Source organism: Octopus bimaculoides, chromosome 10, assembly GCF_046866305.1.
Source record: "Octopus bimaculoides isolate indiv1 chromosome 10, ASM4686630v1, whole genome shotgun sequence".
Taxonomy (NCBI): Eukaryota; Metazoa; Mollusca; class Cephalopoda; order Octopoda; family Octopodidae; genus Octopus; species Octopus bimaculoides.
The window spans coordinates 31783105-31803256 of NC_142937.1; the positions used below are offsets into that span (position 1 = coordinate 31783105).

Below are 20152 nucleotides of genomic sequence, written 5' to 3' on the forward strand. Positions count from 1 at the left end.
CATTGGCATCATTGTATTATCCACTTTTTTATGTTTACATGGGTTGGACTGAGTTTGTCGAAGTAGATTGTCTATCACCAGATGCCCATCCTATAACTACCCTTCACCGGTTTCCAAGCAAGGCAATATATGTGTCTTGAGTATAACCAGCTGAAATTGCAAAGATAATCTGGAACTCGACTGAGGAAAGAAAACTTCAAATGACCCATCCGTGTTTTTTCCTGTCCCTCTTTTGTAATATCTGTCTGAATGTTTTGTTGTCCCTTTTTTTTGTATCATCTAGCTGCCTGGATGTTTTGCATTCTTGTCCCATTTTTGTATTCCTTTATATATATATATATATATATATATATAAAAACAAAAGTAAATGAGTATATGCATATATACGTACAGGTATGTGCATACCGACATCCACCTGTATGTATAGGTGCATATCTGGGTACAGGACATTGCAAACAAACGTAGACGAGAACACACGAGCCACATAGAGAACATTCTACTTCATCAGCTACCCATGTTTTAACACCGGCGTTTCAACGAGCTTCGGGCAGGACGCATCGTTAAAACGGCTCGTCCCATGGATCGCAGATTAAATTTGTATACGCAAATTAAATCTAGCCATGGAGGAATGTAGTGGCGGACAAAACACAAGACAGGAAAACAAACAGATATACACACACACACACACACACACATACATAAATATGTATATATGTATATACACACACACACACACACACATATATATACAAATAAGTGTATATCCTTCTATTAATGGACATTCAGTATATGTTTATGTGTTTGTGATGCTATATTTATACAGGAAAATGAACAAGAATTTTAAAACACATACAAACAACATAATTGCACATAAGTACTTGGACTGTATAGACATTGAAACACATGTGAGTTGATGTATCACATATAAACATAACAAGAATGGTAAACAGAAACATATAAATGTATGTAAATAAAATTGTTAAAAAAGAAATGATACTTCAAAATACACTGCACTACAACATAGCACTACGTTAAATACTTTTATGACTCATTCTTCAAAATGAACTCCATAATGTTCATTTATATGATGTATCATGTACACATATCAGATGAGATGGGTTTGTCCTACAAGCCTACAAAGCTAAGTCATATGGAGCTGAGACAAATTGTTATCAAATAATACACACACACATGCAATATTACATAATGCTTAAAGTAAATGGAACTTGTGGAAAAGGGAGGCGCAAGAAGACATGAAAAATGAAATAGCGAAAGCTGATGAGAAGCTGTTGAGCCTCATGGTGATTACAAAGGAGTGAAATGATAGGCATTTCATTGTGCATGAGAAGACTCATCTGTCGTAGCGAAAGTGTGGTCTTAAAAGCATTATGTTTATGTCTATCTATTCACTGGATCCCACTTTTGCATTGTCTGACCCCTTTAAGCTTACTCCCACCTCTCATCTTGCTAACATCCATCCTTTTATCACTCTTCTAACAGTGGTATTATTCAGTGCCATTGTTAGGCAGCAGATTCTGCACATATTTCACCCCCTTGGTGCAAGTAGTTATCTTCCCCTCTTCTTGAGACCTATACTTGTGACATCCATCCCACATCCTCAGTATCATCCCTTCTCACTTTATTTTCCATATGATTCTGAGTTCAGTCTCATTGTATGGCACTGTAGGCAAGTGCATTCTATTATAGCTCAGGCCAACTAAAGCATTGCGAGTAGATTTGGAACGAAGAACCTGAGAGAGCAGCCTGCTCATTGAATTATGTGAAATGGCTGACTATTCCACAGTCATGTGTGTACTCTTGACATTCATTGTGATAGTAGTTGTCTCGTAATGTTTTCCTATCAAGTTATGTTTTGTGCTGCATGACTTGGTGCAAGAAGACACAGGTATCCTTTGAAACCCTCACATATCATTATTAATATAAACTGGACACTGAAGTTTGAAAATTGAATGAATAAGGAATGTGTTTATATGATTATACAAGTCTTGGTATCATACTTGAAATAAAGGGTGGATATATGTTTAAATTAAATGACAGATAGATGAATATATTTTTTTGAAAACAAAGGAAATTAAGAACAGAATATTTAATATGCAAATAAATTTAGTGATATTTCAAACATGTACACAATGAATCTCTTGATGATCTGCAAAATTACATTACTATGTCTACTCACCGATAACAAACTCAAAATAATAGAGATCTTCAATTGCATCTCGTAATAATCGCATATCATTTTCAGAAAATTTAACTTTACATAATTCACGTTTTTGTTCATCCTCTGAAGAAAAGAATACAGAAACAATGCAAAAGTAGTTTTAAAAACAAGAAGTAATTAACAAAAACAAAGAAACAAAAAAAAAAAAATACAATTAATTAAACTTTTCCTAAATGTTATCTGTATAATTTTGCAACTTTATTTATGATAATTATACTTTTGAAGATATATATTTATGATAAAATAAAGTTACTTCAAAGTGGTGAAATTGGGAATATTATTTTTTTGTTTCAAAGCATAAAAGTGAAAAAATTTACATCAGTAATTTTAGGTGCACATTGCCTTTACCAAAAATATTGACTAGACATATTAAGGTTCCAGCAGTATAAGTGAATGTCATGCAGATTTTGTTCACTTCACCTTTGCAAACAAGCTAAGATTCGCTAACATTATTGTACAATAGTAGACCTAATTTATTTCATCAGTGTTCAGCAGTAATGGAAATTGATGCAAGTGAGGATTATATCAGGGGGATGGCTTTCCTACACTTTTCAGCTTATGTCTAACCTCCGACTGATTCCCAGCCTCAGCTTTGCAGACTTTAGTGTAACTCTACTTTCTAAAACCCCTTTCCATCATTGTTTTCAGTATCCTATACTGAAGCACAACAGAATGCAAAGTGTAAGAGTTGAACACTCATCTAATTTGTAAAAAATATAATTGGAAGGCTATGTATATGACATGATGACACGAAAAACATTTTTTATAAAGAAATTTTGTTAAATATTTAAATATATTTTGAAATTAAAATTCTTTCACATTTCCCTATTTGATAACATCAATTTGATTTTCATTAAAAGTTATAAAGCTATTTCGCTGTTTATTTATTTCAATGTTTCTTATAAATGTTTAAAAGTTATTTTCTTGATTTGTTGATTTCCCTTTCATATTTCACTATTTTATAGTTTTGATTTTACTTTAAAAGATAATACAAGAATACCTAGGGGATGGATTTCCTATACTTTTCAGCCTATAATGTCTAACCTTCAACTGATTCCCAGCCTCAGAGCTCTAGATGGATGTTCAACTCTTATACCTTGCATTCTAGTGTGCTTCAGTATACAATACTGAAGACCAATGATGGAAAGGAGTTTTAGAAAGTAGACTTAAATTCAAGGCTGCAAAGCTGAAACTGGGAATCAGTTGGCAGTTAGACATTATAAGCTGAAAAGTGTAGGGAATCCATCCTCCTAGTATACATATATTATTTTTAAAGATGTATATATTGACTTATACTGACTTCCTTAATGAGTGCAAAAACTAAAATCATTATACAGTCGAGACTGCATGTTATCAAAGGATCTGATAATAACAGTTTTGTGCATTTTATAATGCTGAAAAATTGCCAAAGTAGATCACTATTTATGACAATTAAGAGATACATAATTCAGAAATATCATAGAAATGAGTTGTAAAAAAGACCTGTCCTTCTTTCATTGATAGCAAAAGTCAGTGCAGTGTCACAAGTAGATGAAATAAAATAACTAAATTAAAATTCTAGATGAGAAAAATTATTGGTACTTATTTGCAATATGCTAATTTCTAAATTAATTTAATTTTCTGAAAACAAATATACAAGATATATGTTTGGTGAGGGAAGATGCAATAACCACAGTAATGATAAAGAGCTTTAAATCAAGCAAAAGCATATAAAAGAATTGTTTAAAAGCAAAGTGATAGGTAGGAATTATATATAGTAGGTGCAGGAGTGGCTGTGTAGTAAGTAGCTTGCTTACCAACCACATGGTTCCGGGTTCAGTCACACTGCGTGGCGCCTTGGGCAATATAGCCTTGGGCCGACCAAAACCTTGTGAATGGATTTGGTAGATGGAAACTGAAAGAAGCCCGTCATATGTGTATATATATGTGTGTATATATACATATATATATATATATATATATATATATATATATATATGTTTGTGTTTGTCCCCCCCCCCCCCACCATCGCTTGACAACTGATGTTGGTGAGTCTACGTCCCTGTAACTCAGTGGTTCGGCAAGCGAGACCGATAGAATAAGTGCTGGGCTTACAAAGAATAAGTTCTGGGGTCAATTTGTTTGACTAAAGGCAGTGCTCCAGCATGACCGCAGTCAAATGAGTAGTTAGGCAGAAACATACTGGATTTACTTAAGACCATATGCTTATGCTTCAGATGCACGAGTAAGAAGCAAGAAATAGAAAGTGCAAAGTAGAGAGCTTGACCTATAAGAAATAATAGCCAAAATCACCCATAAATCATATTCTATTATCTAAAAAGAAAGGACACAATGAATTATGTAGTTTTATTTCACATTTAAAAAAAAGAGTCATGAATAGAATTTCTTTGACAATGGATCTATCATATCAAAGTTGACCTGATCAAAACAAGGGCAGCTAAAGTGACACTATATATAATTCAAAATTATAAGAACCACTTAAAACATCAATGACTTCTATTGCTGTTGGCAGAAGGTACAAAAATTCATAACATATCAATGATTAAACACACTATAGGCATTCGGTAGCATAACAGTAGGGGAAAAAAGTACATTATTTTATTAACAATATATGTCATTATTGCCTGGAAATCATAATTTTTCCTTCAGTAATAAAAATCAAAACAAAAAACAAAAACACTAACTGGCACACTTATGCCCCCACCACCATACTAAACAGTAGACAAACACACACACACACATGACCTACACTTCAAAAGACATGGGTAAAAATTATTTGACCACTCAGACACTTATGTAATGCAATCAATAGCTATTGTTCCTTCCAGCTGACCCCAAAACTGCATGTCCATATTAAGGTCACACCAGAATGATACTGCATTGTATTTCCCCAACCTGAGTCAAACAAACAGAAATTCATGCATACAGCAAAATAACCAAAGCCAGACCTTGTGTATAAATGGTAATTAACTTTAGTGGACGACAAAGTTCAAGATGCTTACACACTAGCTTGTCTCCCTTGTAACCACCACAAAATCATTAATCATTCAAAATTCAACCCTTTAGTGTTCACATTATTGTGCCAAAATTAATGCTTTTTCATCTACATTGTTTTGAACTAATCATACATTATCTTGTAGCTATGTGATTTTGATGAGGTAGCTGTTAATTTTTAAAACAATATTGTAAGGTTGGTGCAAGAGACCAGATCTGGCCAGTTTGAACATAAAACAGGCAGAATACTTTTGGCCGGATATGGCCGGTTTAAATGCTAAAGGGTTAACGTGAATTATAAATGACAGCTTCTGTAAAGACTACACTATGAAACACTGCTTGGCAATATATACTTCATTTCCCTATACCAGATGCCAGGAAATCTGGAGTAAGAATGTTTCTTGAAATGTACATGCAAGATTTTCTTGTTTTATCTGAACAGATATTTGTAACCCATCAGGCTTTTCTGTTAGATATACAGTTATTCAAAAACTGATGGCAAATGAGTCTTCACAGAAGTCAAATGTTTTTATTCATATACACTATGATAGATTAAGTGAATCACTTGTGTTGCATATTTAGCTTACTTGTAGGAGCAGCAAATTAATATTGGAACAGAGATAACACCTCTACATTTCTCATGATAATTATTTACAAAACAAAATTAGTAAAAACAGTTTAAGTATCTTTGAAATTTTAAATATATAATTCTTATTTATAAAGGACTTACTTTTAAAATTTAGTTCATACAAAGAAACAGCCATACGATCTCCATCAAGGACCTCTCCTAAAGTAAGAGATTTGTGCTCGATCTGAAATGAAAGTTTCAAAATATTTGAAACACAACTTTTACAAACCATTGAAACTGCAGATAGAAATTTCAGCAATGAAAAAAAAAAAAAAAAAAATCAGAAGACATAAATTTCTTAGCAATTCTTAACTTTATTGTTTCTCAACTGTTGTCTTCTAATTTACACTCAACATGTATTCTCACCATAATTTTGTAGGGATGTTGCCAGTTTTCTAATTTCAGATTTTAGGGTATGCCCTGGCACTTGCCACCATCTATATCTTTCTCTCATCCATTACTCAACCATCCCATTTATATTTTGATCCTCATCCCTTGTGAGTATGCCTGGCATTTTACCACCATCTCTATCCTGTTGTCTCCCACTCTTTCTCTCTTCCTGCACTTCTTTAGATTGGGTAACTATGTAGTTCCTTTGTGGTAGCGCACCTGTTTCTGTTTCCATTCCTGATCTCTCTCTCTCTCTCTCTCTCTCTCTGGGTAACCTTGTACTTCCTCTACAGCAAGACACCTGTTTCTGTCTCACTGTCTCACTATAACCTTTCATCACCCGACACAAGATCACCTCCTTTAATGCCCACTCCCCTCTTGAAAGTTTTTTTTTTGTCTTGCGAGTACTTGGTGACCCTGTCAGTGCAGATGCCACTTAAAAACACCCAAGTGGTTGGTACTCAGAAGAGCAACCAGTTGTAAAAACCTTGCCAAAACTGACCTCGCCTCTGCTTGTGCCATGTAAAAGTACTAAGTCCACTCTGCTGAATGGTTGGTGTTAGGAAGGGCATCCAGCTGTAAAAATCCTGCCAAAACAGTCACAGAAGTCTGGTGCAGGCTTCTGCCTGGCTGGCTCTTGAGAAACCATCCCACTGTGAATAGTGAATGGTGCACTGAGACACTCAAAAAGCTTAGAAAAGCCATTAGGAGTAAGATATCTAACAAGAATCTGATAATGATCCACATTCACAATGATAATGTGCAAGCACATACAAAGGTGGCAACAGATCAGACAATGTCCAAACTGGGTTGGCCAGTGACCCTCTATCTACCGTACAACTCAGATTTGGTACACTGAAGGACAGGCTTTGGGGATCACAACTTGATGGCAAAATGAAGATGGTTATGAAGAAATGGTTACAACAGTGTGCACCCAAATTTTTTGAAAGAGGGTTTGAGAATTAGGGGCAACAAATGTGCAAATTTATTGCTTGTGATGGAGACAGTAGAACCTTTGTATGGAGAAAGAGTTTACTAATCTACCACCGTGCAATCTGAACAGCCTATACCAATTGATAAATGTTATACTTACTTTTACATTACTTTTGGGATAATTCATACACACACACACACACACACACACACACACACATTCATACTGCTTATGTATTTATTTAAATTACTATATGGATATAATTGAAGCATGTATATAAACTTTAAAATACATTTATGCATACAAATATACAAATATGTACATGTACACATTTTTGCATGTATACATACATACTTATATATGTGTATCTATGTGTATGTGCATATGTATTAAAGTATGCATGTATGCAAAAAGCACATAGCTATATACACATGCATATACATATATGTATATTGAAATATATGTAAATATTTGTACATCGAAGCTTAATTATATACGTGTGTGTATATGTGATTGAGTATGAAGGTGTATGCTTGCTAACTTGCAAGATTGTCTATAATATTAGTAACAACAAACATATTTGTGTCCATCTGCCAACATGGAAAAATTTGTACAAGAAACAGTAACAAATTTTTTAATCTACAAAACCAGTACTTAAAAATAAACCTCTTAATCAAGCGAAAATATACTTGGAAGTTAACTTCTAATGCAGATCACTAAATTTGACCTGTATTTGACTTGTGCTTTCTTACAAACTTAACTTCACACACCTACGTTTACATACTTGAATGAACCCAAATAATGAAAACTTAACAACTACTAATTTTTTTTTTTTGTACTAAATAGATCCAATTTAAACATCTACCTAAATTCAAAGAAGCTAAGTTTACCTTCCTATCAGAACAATGCCTTTCTTCTTTCCCTTTCTTTCCTACCATGACATTTAAATGTTTACCATTTTCTCCCAGACCATGATATATGTTTTCTGTTTTTCTATTTTTCCAATTCTTAATTTATTTCCAACCTTTGTATTTTGTTATATATCTCAGTAATTTAATATCTGATATCTTTTTTTATTGCTTAGTCATGAGAAAAGGCCATGACCTATTTTCAGGGTCTCAGACTACTGGGAGGAAGGAATGTATCCTTAAATGGGAAGGCTACCCCAAATGCATGCAACTGGGTGAATTCTAGTAAAGGTACCTAAGTATCAGGTGTGACATTAAACCAAATTATAACACCCATGTAGGCTACGACAGGATTTGAACTTGGAAAGCAAAGCACTAGAACAAATACCACAAATACCATAAGGCATCATATTGACACTGTAATGTTTCTATCAATAATGACTGATATTACTGATTGCAGAAGATGAAACACTAAGTTGACTTCAGTCAGATTTGAACAAAAAATAAATACTATCAAGCACTTTGACAATCTAATAACACTGCCAGTTACGATACATAAAATAAAAATAATCAATTATATCTACCTTTACTGGTCTGCAAACTGGTAGCTGATAATAGTGGTATGTTTCATGAGGATTGAAATATGGACCAACTTTATTCACATATAATATCACCTGAAACGAATAAAATGACCGTGTGTAGAAAGTTGTATTATAAAACAATATTAACTAAACAAAGTATATAAAATATAAAGGAGATAATCGTATATTTTAAGCAAAGCCAATAGAATCCTTCATTAATGCATGTTTTCTGTTTAAAACTATACTTACCATTAACAGAAAACCTATGCATTACATTTGATTTACCTTAGTGTAGAGTTTGGTAAAACTCACCAAAATGAGGAAAGAATGAAGAGTCAACAATAGAAAGCTATTTTATCAGTGGAAAGGCAACAGAAAAATTTTATCTATTAGTGATGTTGTAGGAGAGAAATGTGTTCGCATGGATGATGGTACGCTTGCATTAAATGAGGATGCAAAGAAAGAGGTCTGGAGATGCCACTACGATAGATTGCTTAATAAAGAGAATGAATGGGAGAAAGAGAGCCTGCCGTATGTCGACCCAATAGAGGGACCAGCTATCCGAGTTGATAGTACCAGGGTAGATAAAGCAATTAAGAGTATGAAGACCGGGAAAGCCCCCGGCCAATCAGGAATCACTGCAGAGATGCTCAAAATATCTGGCAGTGTTGGCTATAGCCTAGTCACCCGTATTACGAACCAGGTGATACACGAAGGAGTCATACCCAATGACTGGTGTAGCAGCATCATAGTCAACTGCTACAAAGGTAAAGGTGACGCTTTAGATACAAATAATTACAGAGGCATCAAGCTGTTAGATCAGGTTATGAAAGTTACAGAGAGGGTCATAGCCCAACTAATTAGGGAGTGAATCAATTTAGATGAGATGCAGTTTGGGTTCGTGCCAGGTAAAAGCACTACTGATGCCTTATTTCTAGTGAGACAGTTGCAGGAGAAATACCTAGCTAAGGATAAACCTCTGTACCTGGCTTTCGTTGACATGGAGAAAGCCTTTGACAGGGTCCCCCGATCCCTTATCTGGTGGTCAATGAGGAAACTTGGGATAGAAGAATGGTTAGTGAGAGCTGTGCGAGCCATGTACAGAGATGCTGCCAGTAAGGTGAGGGTTGGAAATGAGTACAGCAATGAATTCTGGGTAGAGGTAGGGGTCCACCAAGGTTCCGTCCTCAGCCCCCTCTTATTTACCATAGTCCTCCAGGCAATCACAGAGGAGTTCAAGACAGGTTGCCCCTGGGAGCTCCTCTATGCTGATGACCTTGCCCTAATTGCGGAGTCACTATCAGAACTAGAGGAGAAGTTTCAGGTGTGGAAGCAAGGTCTAGAATTGAAGGGCCTTAGAGTCAACCTAGCTAAAACCAAAATCCTAATAAGTAGGAAGGTAGATAAAACACAAACCCCTTCAGGTAGATGGCCCTGCTCAGTATGTAGAAAAGGAGTAGGTAGTAACTCTATAAGATGTACCCGGTGCAAGCTATGGACACATAAGAGGTGCAGCAACATCAAAGGCAGGTTAACTAGCAAGTTAGTTTTTGTTTGTGGCAGATGTTCAGGTGCAATAAAGACTGCAAACAAACAGGAAACAACTTCTATCTCATTCCAGGGTGAAAAACTAGAGGTAGTCGATAGCTTCAGCTATCTGGGCAACCAAGTTAGTAGTGGGGGTGGGTGCGCTGAAAGTGTAGCTGCTAGAATAAGAATAGCCTGGGCAAAGTTTAGAGAGCTCTTACCCCTGCTGGCGACAAAGGGACTCTCACTCAGAGTAAAAGGCAGACTGTATGACGCATGCGTACGAACAACCATGCTACATGGCAGTGAAACATGGGCTGTAACTGCTGAGGACATACGTAAGCTCGCAAGGAATGAAGCCAGTATGCTCCGTTGGATGTGTAATGTCAATGTGAATACCCGTCAGAGTGTAAGTATCTTGAGAGAAAAGCTGAACATTAGAAGCATCAGTTGTGGCGTGCAAGAGAGACGATTGCGCTGGTATGGACATGTGGTGAGAATGGAGGAGGATAGCTGCGTGAAAAAGTGCCACACCCTAACAGTTGAGGGAACCCGTGGAAGAGGTAGGCCCAGGAAGACCTGGGCTGAGGTGGTGAGGCAAGACCCTCGTACATTGGGCCTCACCGAGGCGATGACTACTGACCGAGACCTTTGGAAATGTGCTGTGCGTGAGAAGACCCGGCAAGCCAAGTAAGATCGTTGCCAGTGACCCTGGACTGGTTCTTGTGCGGGTGGCACATGAGATGCACCATTTTGAGCGTGGCCGTTGCCAGTACCGCCTGACTGGCTCCTGTAGGATTTTCGAGCGAGATCGTTGCCAGTGCCCCTGGACTGGCTTGTGCGGGTGGCACATAAAAGACACCATTTCGAGCGTTGCCGTTTTCGTGCGGGTGACACGTAAAAGCACCCACTACACTCTCTGAGTGGTTGGCGTTAGGAAGGGCATCCAGCTGTAGAAACTCTGCCAAATCAGACTGGAGCCTGGTGTTGCCATCCGGTTTCACCAGTCCTCAGTCAAATCGTCCAACCCATGCTAGCATGGAAAGCGGACGTTAAACGATGATGATGATGATGATGAAAGAAATTATTTCAAGAACAAGTGAATTTTAAAGCCACTCTGACTCATCAATGCTTTTCATTATGTTTTATAGACATTTTTTGTCCTTATTTTAATATAAAAATTATAAGTGGACATTAAAACGATAATTGTCACTGCCATCATCATCATCATTAAACAGAATATATTTTTGACAAAACCAATTCTGAGAAATGGGTAAGTTCATGTTGCACTTACAAGAGCATGTAATTATTACAAGAAACATTTCTCAAGACAGACATGTATTCAATGATAAACTGATAAGATAACATCTTTAAAATTTTTTTTAAATAAACCAACAACCCCAAGATTAAACCTTCTGCTGAGAGCTTAGAATTATTTTAGCAAAATCTTTCTCCTTATTTCATCTCTTTTGTTATCACAATAATGTAACTTAAGACAGGATAAGCAAGTCCACACTATTGGAAACAAAAGTTTATTGTATTATTAAAGCAAATGTATCTGAGATGAATAATGAACTGCATGATTACAAGTTATTCAGTTTAAAAACAGGAAAGCACTTTAAAAGTTTTTCCACAAAATATTTACATTATAAATTAAATGAGCAATTACCCAATAAATTCATTGATAATTTCATCAACTTCAAATAAGAAAACATTAAGAGTTATCAAAAGGCAATATTTACATTTGATTTGATTATTTCTGTAACTGTTTCAAAATGAATGTATATACACACAGAGATGCAAACACATAAGAGAAATTACAAATCCAATAATTTTAATAGTATTTCAAAAATTAGATTGAATAAAACAATTGTAAATAATTGAAAAGTGTTTAACTTAAAAGTTATTATAGATACCATAATTATACTTTTATAATATAAATTTAAACATGAATTCTAACAAAAAATATTTGACAATGAAACAAAAGTTTATCATATATCTTTTGCAAACCATATTTGTTTATTTCATAATTTAACTATCTGCTGACATTTGACACTGTTCTTAAACTAATGAATTTATCAAGAAATATGAATGCAATATGTATTAAAAACAATCAATAAATAGTAGTATATTTTTCTTAGAAGGTTATCAAAAATATGACCAGAATATTGTAAAAATCTTCATTTTTTTTCAAATGTATTTTTACTATCATGACATCCTATTGCAAACACTTTATTTATAAGCTCAATTCTTGATCTTTTATTAAATCAATGTATTTATGCATGATCTTATCTATTTTTAATCATTTAGAGTCATTCTTTAAGGAAGGAGTTGGTTTCTAACAAAGGTACAAAACTCCAGAATTGAAATGTAGATAAAAACAATACTACAACTAGAAAAAATCTTGCATATTATTACTGTTCCACTTACAAATTGTAATTGTAATATGCAAGTTAGCTGGTTGATTTCTATTTCTGAAAACCCTAACTTTTCCAGATTGTCACTTAGTCATTTACTCACAAAACCAAGAGCACTAATTATTATTGCTATAAATGTAAAGTTATAATCTAGGTATAGAAGCTGAAGGATTTGCGACATTTGTCCATAGTAACCTTCTTTCAGGGCAACTGACCTTTGTGATGGTACAATTTTTCCTGCCTATCCCCCCCAAAATTGCTATCTGGCCTATTAAGTTTGCACCTGGCAGAAGTTTTGATAAGAATGTTCTATCGATATTCCTTCGGTTGATGTTTATATATGCATTCAATAACAGGGAGAACTATATATATTTTATCCTAGGACAGTCTTTTTTTTGAATGACGTTGTATATTATTTTAATGACAATGTCATGTCATACTAGGAGGTAGTACCTTGACGACATTTTTGGGCAGCTACTGATCACATGTACAATGTCTTCAACAGAAATATGACACAATAGACATTTCTGGTTCTGTATTAGTTCAACAAAAATGTTCTCTTTTTCCTGAATGTTTGATGGTTCACATACGTTAGGCAGCTGACTTCTACAACACTGCATGACTTGTTTGTTTGTGTGTGTATTCTATAATATTAATACTACAGATGTAAGCAGGAGGCTGTCTTTTTCACTATTGTCATCTTTATTACAGCAATCACAGTTTTAATGTTTTTTCCCCCTTTTTTGTTGCTGCTGCTATCACTTGGATAGGCCTTCAACACTGCATTACTCCATAAATTTTGATATTTTTGTCTCATCTGTATGAACAATGATTTATTTTAGATCTATTTCTTACTTAATATTTTCAGCTTACCTTTAAAGCTTACAATTAGCAAGTCTCTGATCTCCTCCTTGCTTCTCAGTCATCTGTACAATGTGAGTGAAGCAAAACTAAACATCTGTATGTGTATATATTTGTGCATACATTTAAAATGTTTGCATATATACTCTATACACCTAAGTGTGTGACTGAGCATATGTATATGCAATAGTATTTAAGTTAGTTTCAAACAGTTAACTATGAATAGCATTATTATAAATGAGATCCATCAATTAAATTAATATAAATATTTTTTCATTTTAATCAGTGTTATAACATCTTTCGTATTTTTTTTTTTTTTTCCAATTTTTCTTGTCTTCAGAATTATATACATTTCAATTTTGTCTTTTTAAAATGAAGAGGTAGCCAACTGTATCCACATCCCTTCCTACTGCGTTCTATTTTGTGTGTCAAACAACCTAGATTAGTGTTTTACCTGTCTGTAATTCCCAGAACTACAATCCATTGATAAGCCTATCTGTCTCTGGAATATTTTCTGTTGAACCATTACCCAAAATGAACTGAAATTTAACATTAACCATTTTATTTACTACTATCTATTTCAAGCTACTTTTCAGAATTTTGGGCACTATCTTTTTCACTCAGATTCACTTCTGTAAAGGAAACTGCTGATATCACTTTGAGAGATCTACAATATAGCAATGTTATTTTTCCTCATACTCAACTATAAATATTTAACCTGTTATCTTACATTCTTCTGTTTTTTAAAATACACATCTAAATCAAATCTTCAGAAATGTATTCTATCATTTCATAATTTGATCAACACACAATATTCTATTCTGTAAAAGTGAGCCCCACAATGTATCTTCATCAGACTCTTGAAGCACGTATTTCATCATCATCATTTAACATACATCTTTCATGCTGGTGACCAATGTTGCATATTGCTCAAATCAGGATGATATACCACGTTCAATGTAGTAAATCTGTCTCCAAAGAAAGTTATCTATCCAATTAGCAATCCTTCACTCACTGCTTTAATACAACTGACACAAAATTCGAATTGCTAATATGTAAATATCAATCAGTTTCAGCCATGGATCACACTCAAATCATCCTTGTTAATCTACTAGTATTGAACAATTTAAAAAGTGATCTATCACAAAGATCAGATCATTAGATTGAACAAACTAATATTAGGAAGAAATAAAAAAAAAAGAAAGATATATCCTTAAAAAAAAACAACAAAAGGTACCCAAAGCAGCAACTGCTGTTGTTGCTGAAATCTCATTTGTATGATGCCAAAAAGGCAAAGTTAAAAGCATAACAGAGCTAATGATGTAGAAAAATAACTCTGCTGGATGTGAGTTTTGTCCTGACTGAGAAAGCTGTATATAAGACTCATTGGCTGAAATCCCCATATGTCATGTCTATCAAAGAAAAAATTCTTATTGAAAGTTCTAAAGAAATTAACACTTATCTTTATGTCTATTTTGCTAGTTTCGTGGTTTCTAAACATTTATTTGTATACTTATTTTAGCAGTAAAATATATGCTAGTATATTCAATGTTTAAATGAAAACATGTAACATATGTAATTATTATTTATATACTGTTTATTTATAAACAAAAAACATAACAAAAGAATACATAAAGTGGAAATACGTTATTTAGCATTTTCATAACTGACTCAAAAGATAATGTTGAGGGCTCAGTAAAAGTTCTATATAAAATTTGTTAAATGAAATCTGAAATATCATCATCATAATAAATGCTATTTTATAAATAATCTTATCATACACTAACTAACTTAATGAAAAGAAATTAACAATCTGTACAATTGAATAGTATATGCATCTATGGCCTGAATAACAATTTAGTGCAAATCAATATAACTAAAATAAATATTTCTAATTTACTTAATACATTCAGAAATTAGAAATCAACCCTGCTGAGATTTTAATATTAGCAAAATATAACAGGTAGAATCAAATATTAACTGTTGATTACTATCTTTGAAGATAATAATCAAGATAATAAAAAAAAATGAACATAGGCTGTAGCAACAGTATTTAAACAAAACTAATACAATAATAACGTAAGATGAAAAGAAATAATTGGTTCAAAACTGCTCTGTTTCATGTAAGTAATATTCTGTACATATTTTTCTTTACTTCTGATGCTAAAATGGTATTCACATGTAAAAGGGTTTTCAAAACAATTATACAAGAATTATCTCAATTTATTGACTCATCAGTCTGGTTAGTTCTTGAAGGATGACTAAGTGCATATATTCTGATCCCTTGAATAAATGTAATATGAAACTAATAACAAAAATAAATTGTTTTACAAAAAGGACTGCTAAACAGCACAACTGCCAGTGAAAATAATTGATGAACCAAATTCTTAACTTAGCACCCATTAATGGTTGAAAAGTGGAACTCCTTCAAATCCTTATCCACACCCCAATAATAGAATTACCTGTAGAAGACTGTGGTGCTGCTTCAAAACAAAACAAAAAAAAAAAACCCCAAAAAAAACGTGTGAAAAAATTCCTCTTCTGAAATCACTGCAACATAAGACTCATTTGAAGTTATTGAATCATAATTACCTGTCTTAATTGCTTCCAAAACATAACACACATGGTGCTTAAATGCACAGACATTTAGATATTTTTCAAATTTGTATAGCATCCTCTAATGAAGCTTACAACTATTAGTTTCTCACCAAAAGTTTTAATATGTAGATATCCTCTCATTAACCAAGAGAACTATACCATTGAAGCTATTGATTAGGAAGTTATAAATCTAGTATTTTCAAAATAGCTTGTATTTTCTAAATGTTTACACCAATAAGCTTCTGCGGAGACAAGCTAAGTAAATCCCACTTGTTCAGTAAATTTTGAATTGTACCACTCTACTAGATTCATATAGATTATCAATTATAAATGCATATAAGTCTATTAAAGAATAATTATGTATCATCATGTGGGATTTAGCTGAGCAAGTTATATATGTTGCAGAAGGAAATGATTCACAGTAGAATCAGTTAAAGATGGAAAAATTAATTTAACATCTGAGACTATTCCTAAAATAGGGCAGATGAAGAGGGGATGTCATACAAAATGCTTTATACATTAAGAATATAAAACCCTATAGAAATCTCTAAGATAAGCTGAAGTTGTACATTATTTACAATTGACAGATATTTGTCCTCGTCTTGTTTGTTGTTAACACGTCTTCATCAGGTGTCTTGGGGAAATTTCGAACCTGGGTTCTCATTCCTAAGGTATTTTTTGATGTTGTTGTTATTATTATTATTATTATTATTATTATTATTATTCAGGTCACTGCCTGGAATCGAACTCAGAATCTTGGGGTTAGTAGCCCGCGCTTTTAACCTTCAAGATTCTGAGTTCGATTCCAGGCAGTGACCTGAATAATAATAATAATAATAATAATAACAACAACAATATCAAAAAATACCTTAGGAATAAGAACCCAGGTTCAGAATTTCCCCAAGACACCTGATGAAGGCTGGAGGGTATATCAACCAAAACGTTGCGTTAACAAATAAGATGAGGACAAATATCCGTCAATTGTAAATAATGTAAATAATGTACATAATTCCTCATCTCTTAAATATAGAACTGTATTAAGTTGAAGTTGTGTATCAAAGACTTGTAGCATATATTGGTAAATCGTTCTTTAGCTATCTATGTTTGGTGTCATAAACAAGTGCTAAAAGTCATGAGGCAGCACCCAGCAGTGCAATATTTTTACTGAAGTAGTTGTATTTTGACCAGAAACACTAGAAAAAGTAGCCTATTTAGTTTTCACAAATGATAGAGATTTTTAATACATATAGATCAAAATTTTACTGCCTTAAATAAAAACTGGATGCCTGAAACACAGATCCTTGTAGGGGACTGGATCTCTCTTCAAGGCCATAGAGTTTTCACCAATTTCACAAAGACATAATACTAAATCAGTGTTCCTGTTTTTCAATGGGTTAGTTGGTAGAAAGGAAGATTTCAAATAAACAAACCACCTAACTCTGGTAGTAGTGGGTCTCTGACTGGTAGAGCATACTTCTGTCAACTTATAAAGCATTATATTGATTTTTAATTGTTTTTTGGGGTAAACTTGCTTCAGAGCATTCGTGAATTTATTTAGTATATAACATGGAAGTCATTGTAGTATGAATACATCACCATAATCAAGGTCTGTGAGAGTTGTATCCTGCTTTAGCTGTACTTAGATGACAGGGCTTTGATATGATCAATGAAAATGGCCTTGCTTGATATGCAGAAAAGGAATAAGTATAAACCTAATAAGAGGTGTAGTGAAATCATAGGTAGGCTAACAGAGAAATTAAACTTCATATGTAACTGATGCACTGGAGCAGTATGTATTTTGAGCACACTGGGAATAGATCCTCAATAGTTTTTGCTACTATGGTTGATAGCACAAAAGCCTATTTCCTCATGGTGAAGGGCAGACTGTATGATGCTTGTGTTAGAACTGCAATGTTACATGGTAGTGAAACATGGATCTTGAATGCAGATGACTTGAGAAAACTAGAAAGATATGAAGTGAGTATGCTCTCTCGGACATGCAATGTAAGTATGTATAAATGACATAGTACAAGTATATTGAGAGACAATCGGACATAAGAGGAATGTTATGTGAAAGATAGATTTACTGGATAGTGCTTGCCAAAGATAGGGACCCATGAAGACATGAGACAAAGTGGTGAAGGTTAATCTCAGGCCCTTGATCTTGAAATCTTATCTTAAAATATTTACATCTCACCTTAAAATATTTACCCCGAGTTATATTTTCTTTGCAAACCTATGTTAGCTTTCGTTGGAAATTAGTGCAAAAAATCTCTGAATGTTCATTTATTTTTTCTTGATCTAAGAGGAATAATCTTGAGTTAATTTTAATAATTTCCAGTGATTTATGTCAGAAGAAAATTAAAAATCCTAAACTTTTTTGATTACCACCAAATATTGATTTTACCAACTTGTAAACATCACCTGAGTATGTCAATCTATAGTGGTAAGATGACTAAAGTGTCAATAACACTAAAATTGATATTAGACAGTATGTTTTGTATCAGAACAAGGAAACAACTTATTTCTTACACCCGATAACAAGCAAAGAAAAATCTCCCGTAAGCCTTACGATTTATTAGATTGCAGAATGCTAAATCAATACACAATAAATAAATAAAAGTTTGAAAGAAATTGCAAAAAAGCTCTAGAGAAAGCAAAAAAAGCTTAGTGACATCAAACATTATCTAATGAATTGCCGATAGCAGTATGGGTCAAAATTAGCTGTGTTCTGAATAAAAACAACACTTTAATCCATGATGATGGAACTGTAAAACTGAAAGGAACAGTACTAACATGAAATTCATTGTTCAATGCTAACAACACAAAAGCACACACATATTGCAAAAATCATCTACAGAACAATAACAAGCCTGGAGTTAGTTAAGGTAAACATTTCAATATAAATGTTATTTTTTTTCTCTATTCTTTAAACTTTTTATTTTTAATTAGACATTCTTGCAAGCTAGCTAAAACAATGGAAGGAGAGAGGGAGAGAGAGGATGGGGAAAAGAGAAAGAGAAAGAGAGATGAAGAAGATAAAAAGGTTTTACAATTAAATGTGGTCATGCAAGGATTGTCTTTCTAAATGATACAAAATAAACGTCAAGTAAACCACAGTAAATTTATACAGAGAATGACACATTTGTAGCTTGCGTCAGCACACTTCACAAAGCAAACTGGATTAACTTAGATGCAAAGTTAATGTTACTAAACAAGATGAAATAAAGAAAGAACAAATATCTAATCAATACTAGATAATATTTATTTTGAAAGCATATACATTTTTAATTGAAATACCTGACTACACACCTAGAAACACTTGTAAATAACATGTTAAACATGGGAATATTTTCTTTATATTGCACAAAGTAATTTAGGATATACAAACTAAGATATAACATGAAACAGTAATTTATCAAGTAAAAATAGTATTCTGTTTTAGTTGAAACTATATATCCTGGAAAGCATGTTAAAGAAAAAAATAAATTGTACAAATATCAGGGGATCTGTCATGCTTGTATTTTCCCCAGAAAATTATATGAAATAAAACAAATATAACGTAATACAGGGCTATAATCACTTCTCAAGCTCTGAAACTTTAAAGATTAATCAGTTGTTTGTCATTTTAAGAGTAGCATTAAACATAATTGGAAGGACTTTAGATCAACATATTTATGTTATTGTATGCCATAGTATAATTGTATGCACATATGGGTGGTGTGATGGCTCAAATGCAGTAGTGCTTGCAACCATCTGACATGTGACTGTCCTTTGCTAACCCATGTGATGAAGTGTGAAGAAGCCTAGTGTGGGAGTCTTACCTGCAGTCACACATGGGGTTGCAACTCCAGGCTAACTTGGCAAGAGATCTCGCAACAGTGGGTCCCACAGGTACAGTATGTTGGCCTAGCTTGGTTAATACACCATGATGTCTTCTGAGTGAGTCCAGAAAGACAATGGCTATGAGTAAGTGCACCATGAGATAAAAAAACAAGCTATGGCAGTTAGCTTTAAGACAGTTTCTAATAGATTGGATTCCCAGCATCTTCCAAAGGCTAGAAGGAGATAGCAG

The 20152-nt window shown here is 33.7% G+C and overlaps 1 protein-coding gene across 1 annotated transcript in view; it reads right to left on the bottom strand.

Annotated features, from left to right (window-relative positions):
* Window positions 1–14005, bottom strand: part of LOC106873965 (transmembrane 9 superfamily member 1) — a 64492-nt gene extending 50487 nt beyond the window's left edge. The window contains exons 1-4 of the mRNA XM_014921513.3: window positions 13934–14005; window positions 8678–8821; window positions 5964–6045; window positions 2198–2302 (exon numbers count right to left, since the gene is read on the bottom strand). Coding sequence (XP_014776999.2) covers window positions 2198–2302; window positions 5964–6045; window positions 8678–8821; window positions 13934–14005 — 403 coding nt within the window. The remainder of the gene's footprint in view (window positions 1–2197; window positions 2303–5963; window positions 6046–8677; window positions 8822–13933) is intronic.
* Window positions 14006–20152: the final 6147 nt, after the last annotated feature.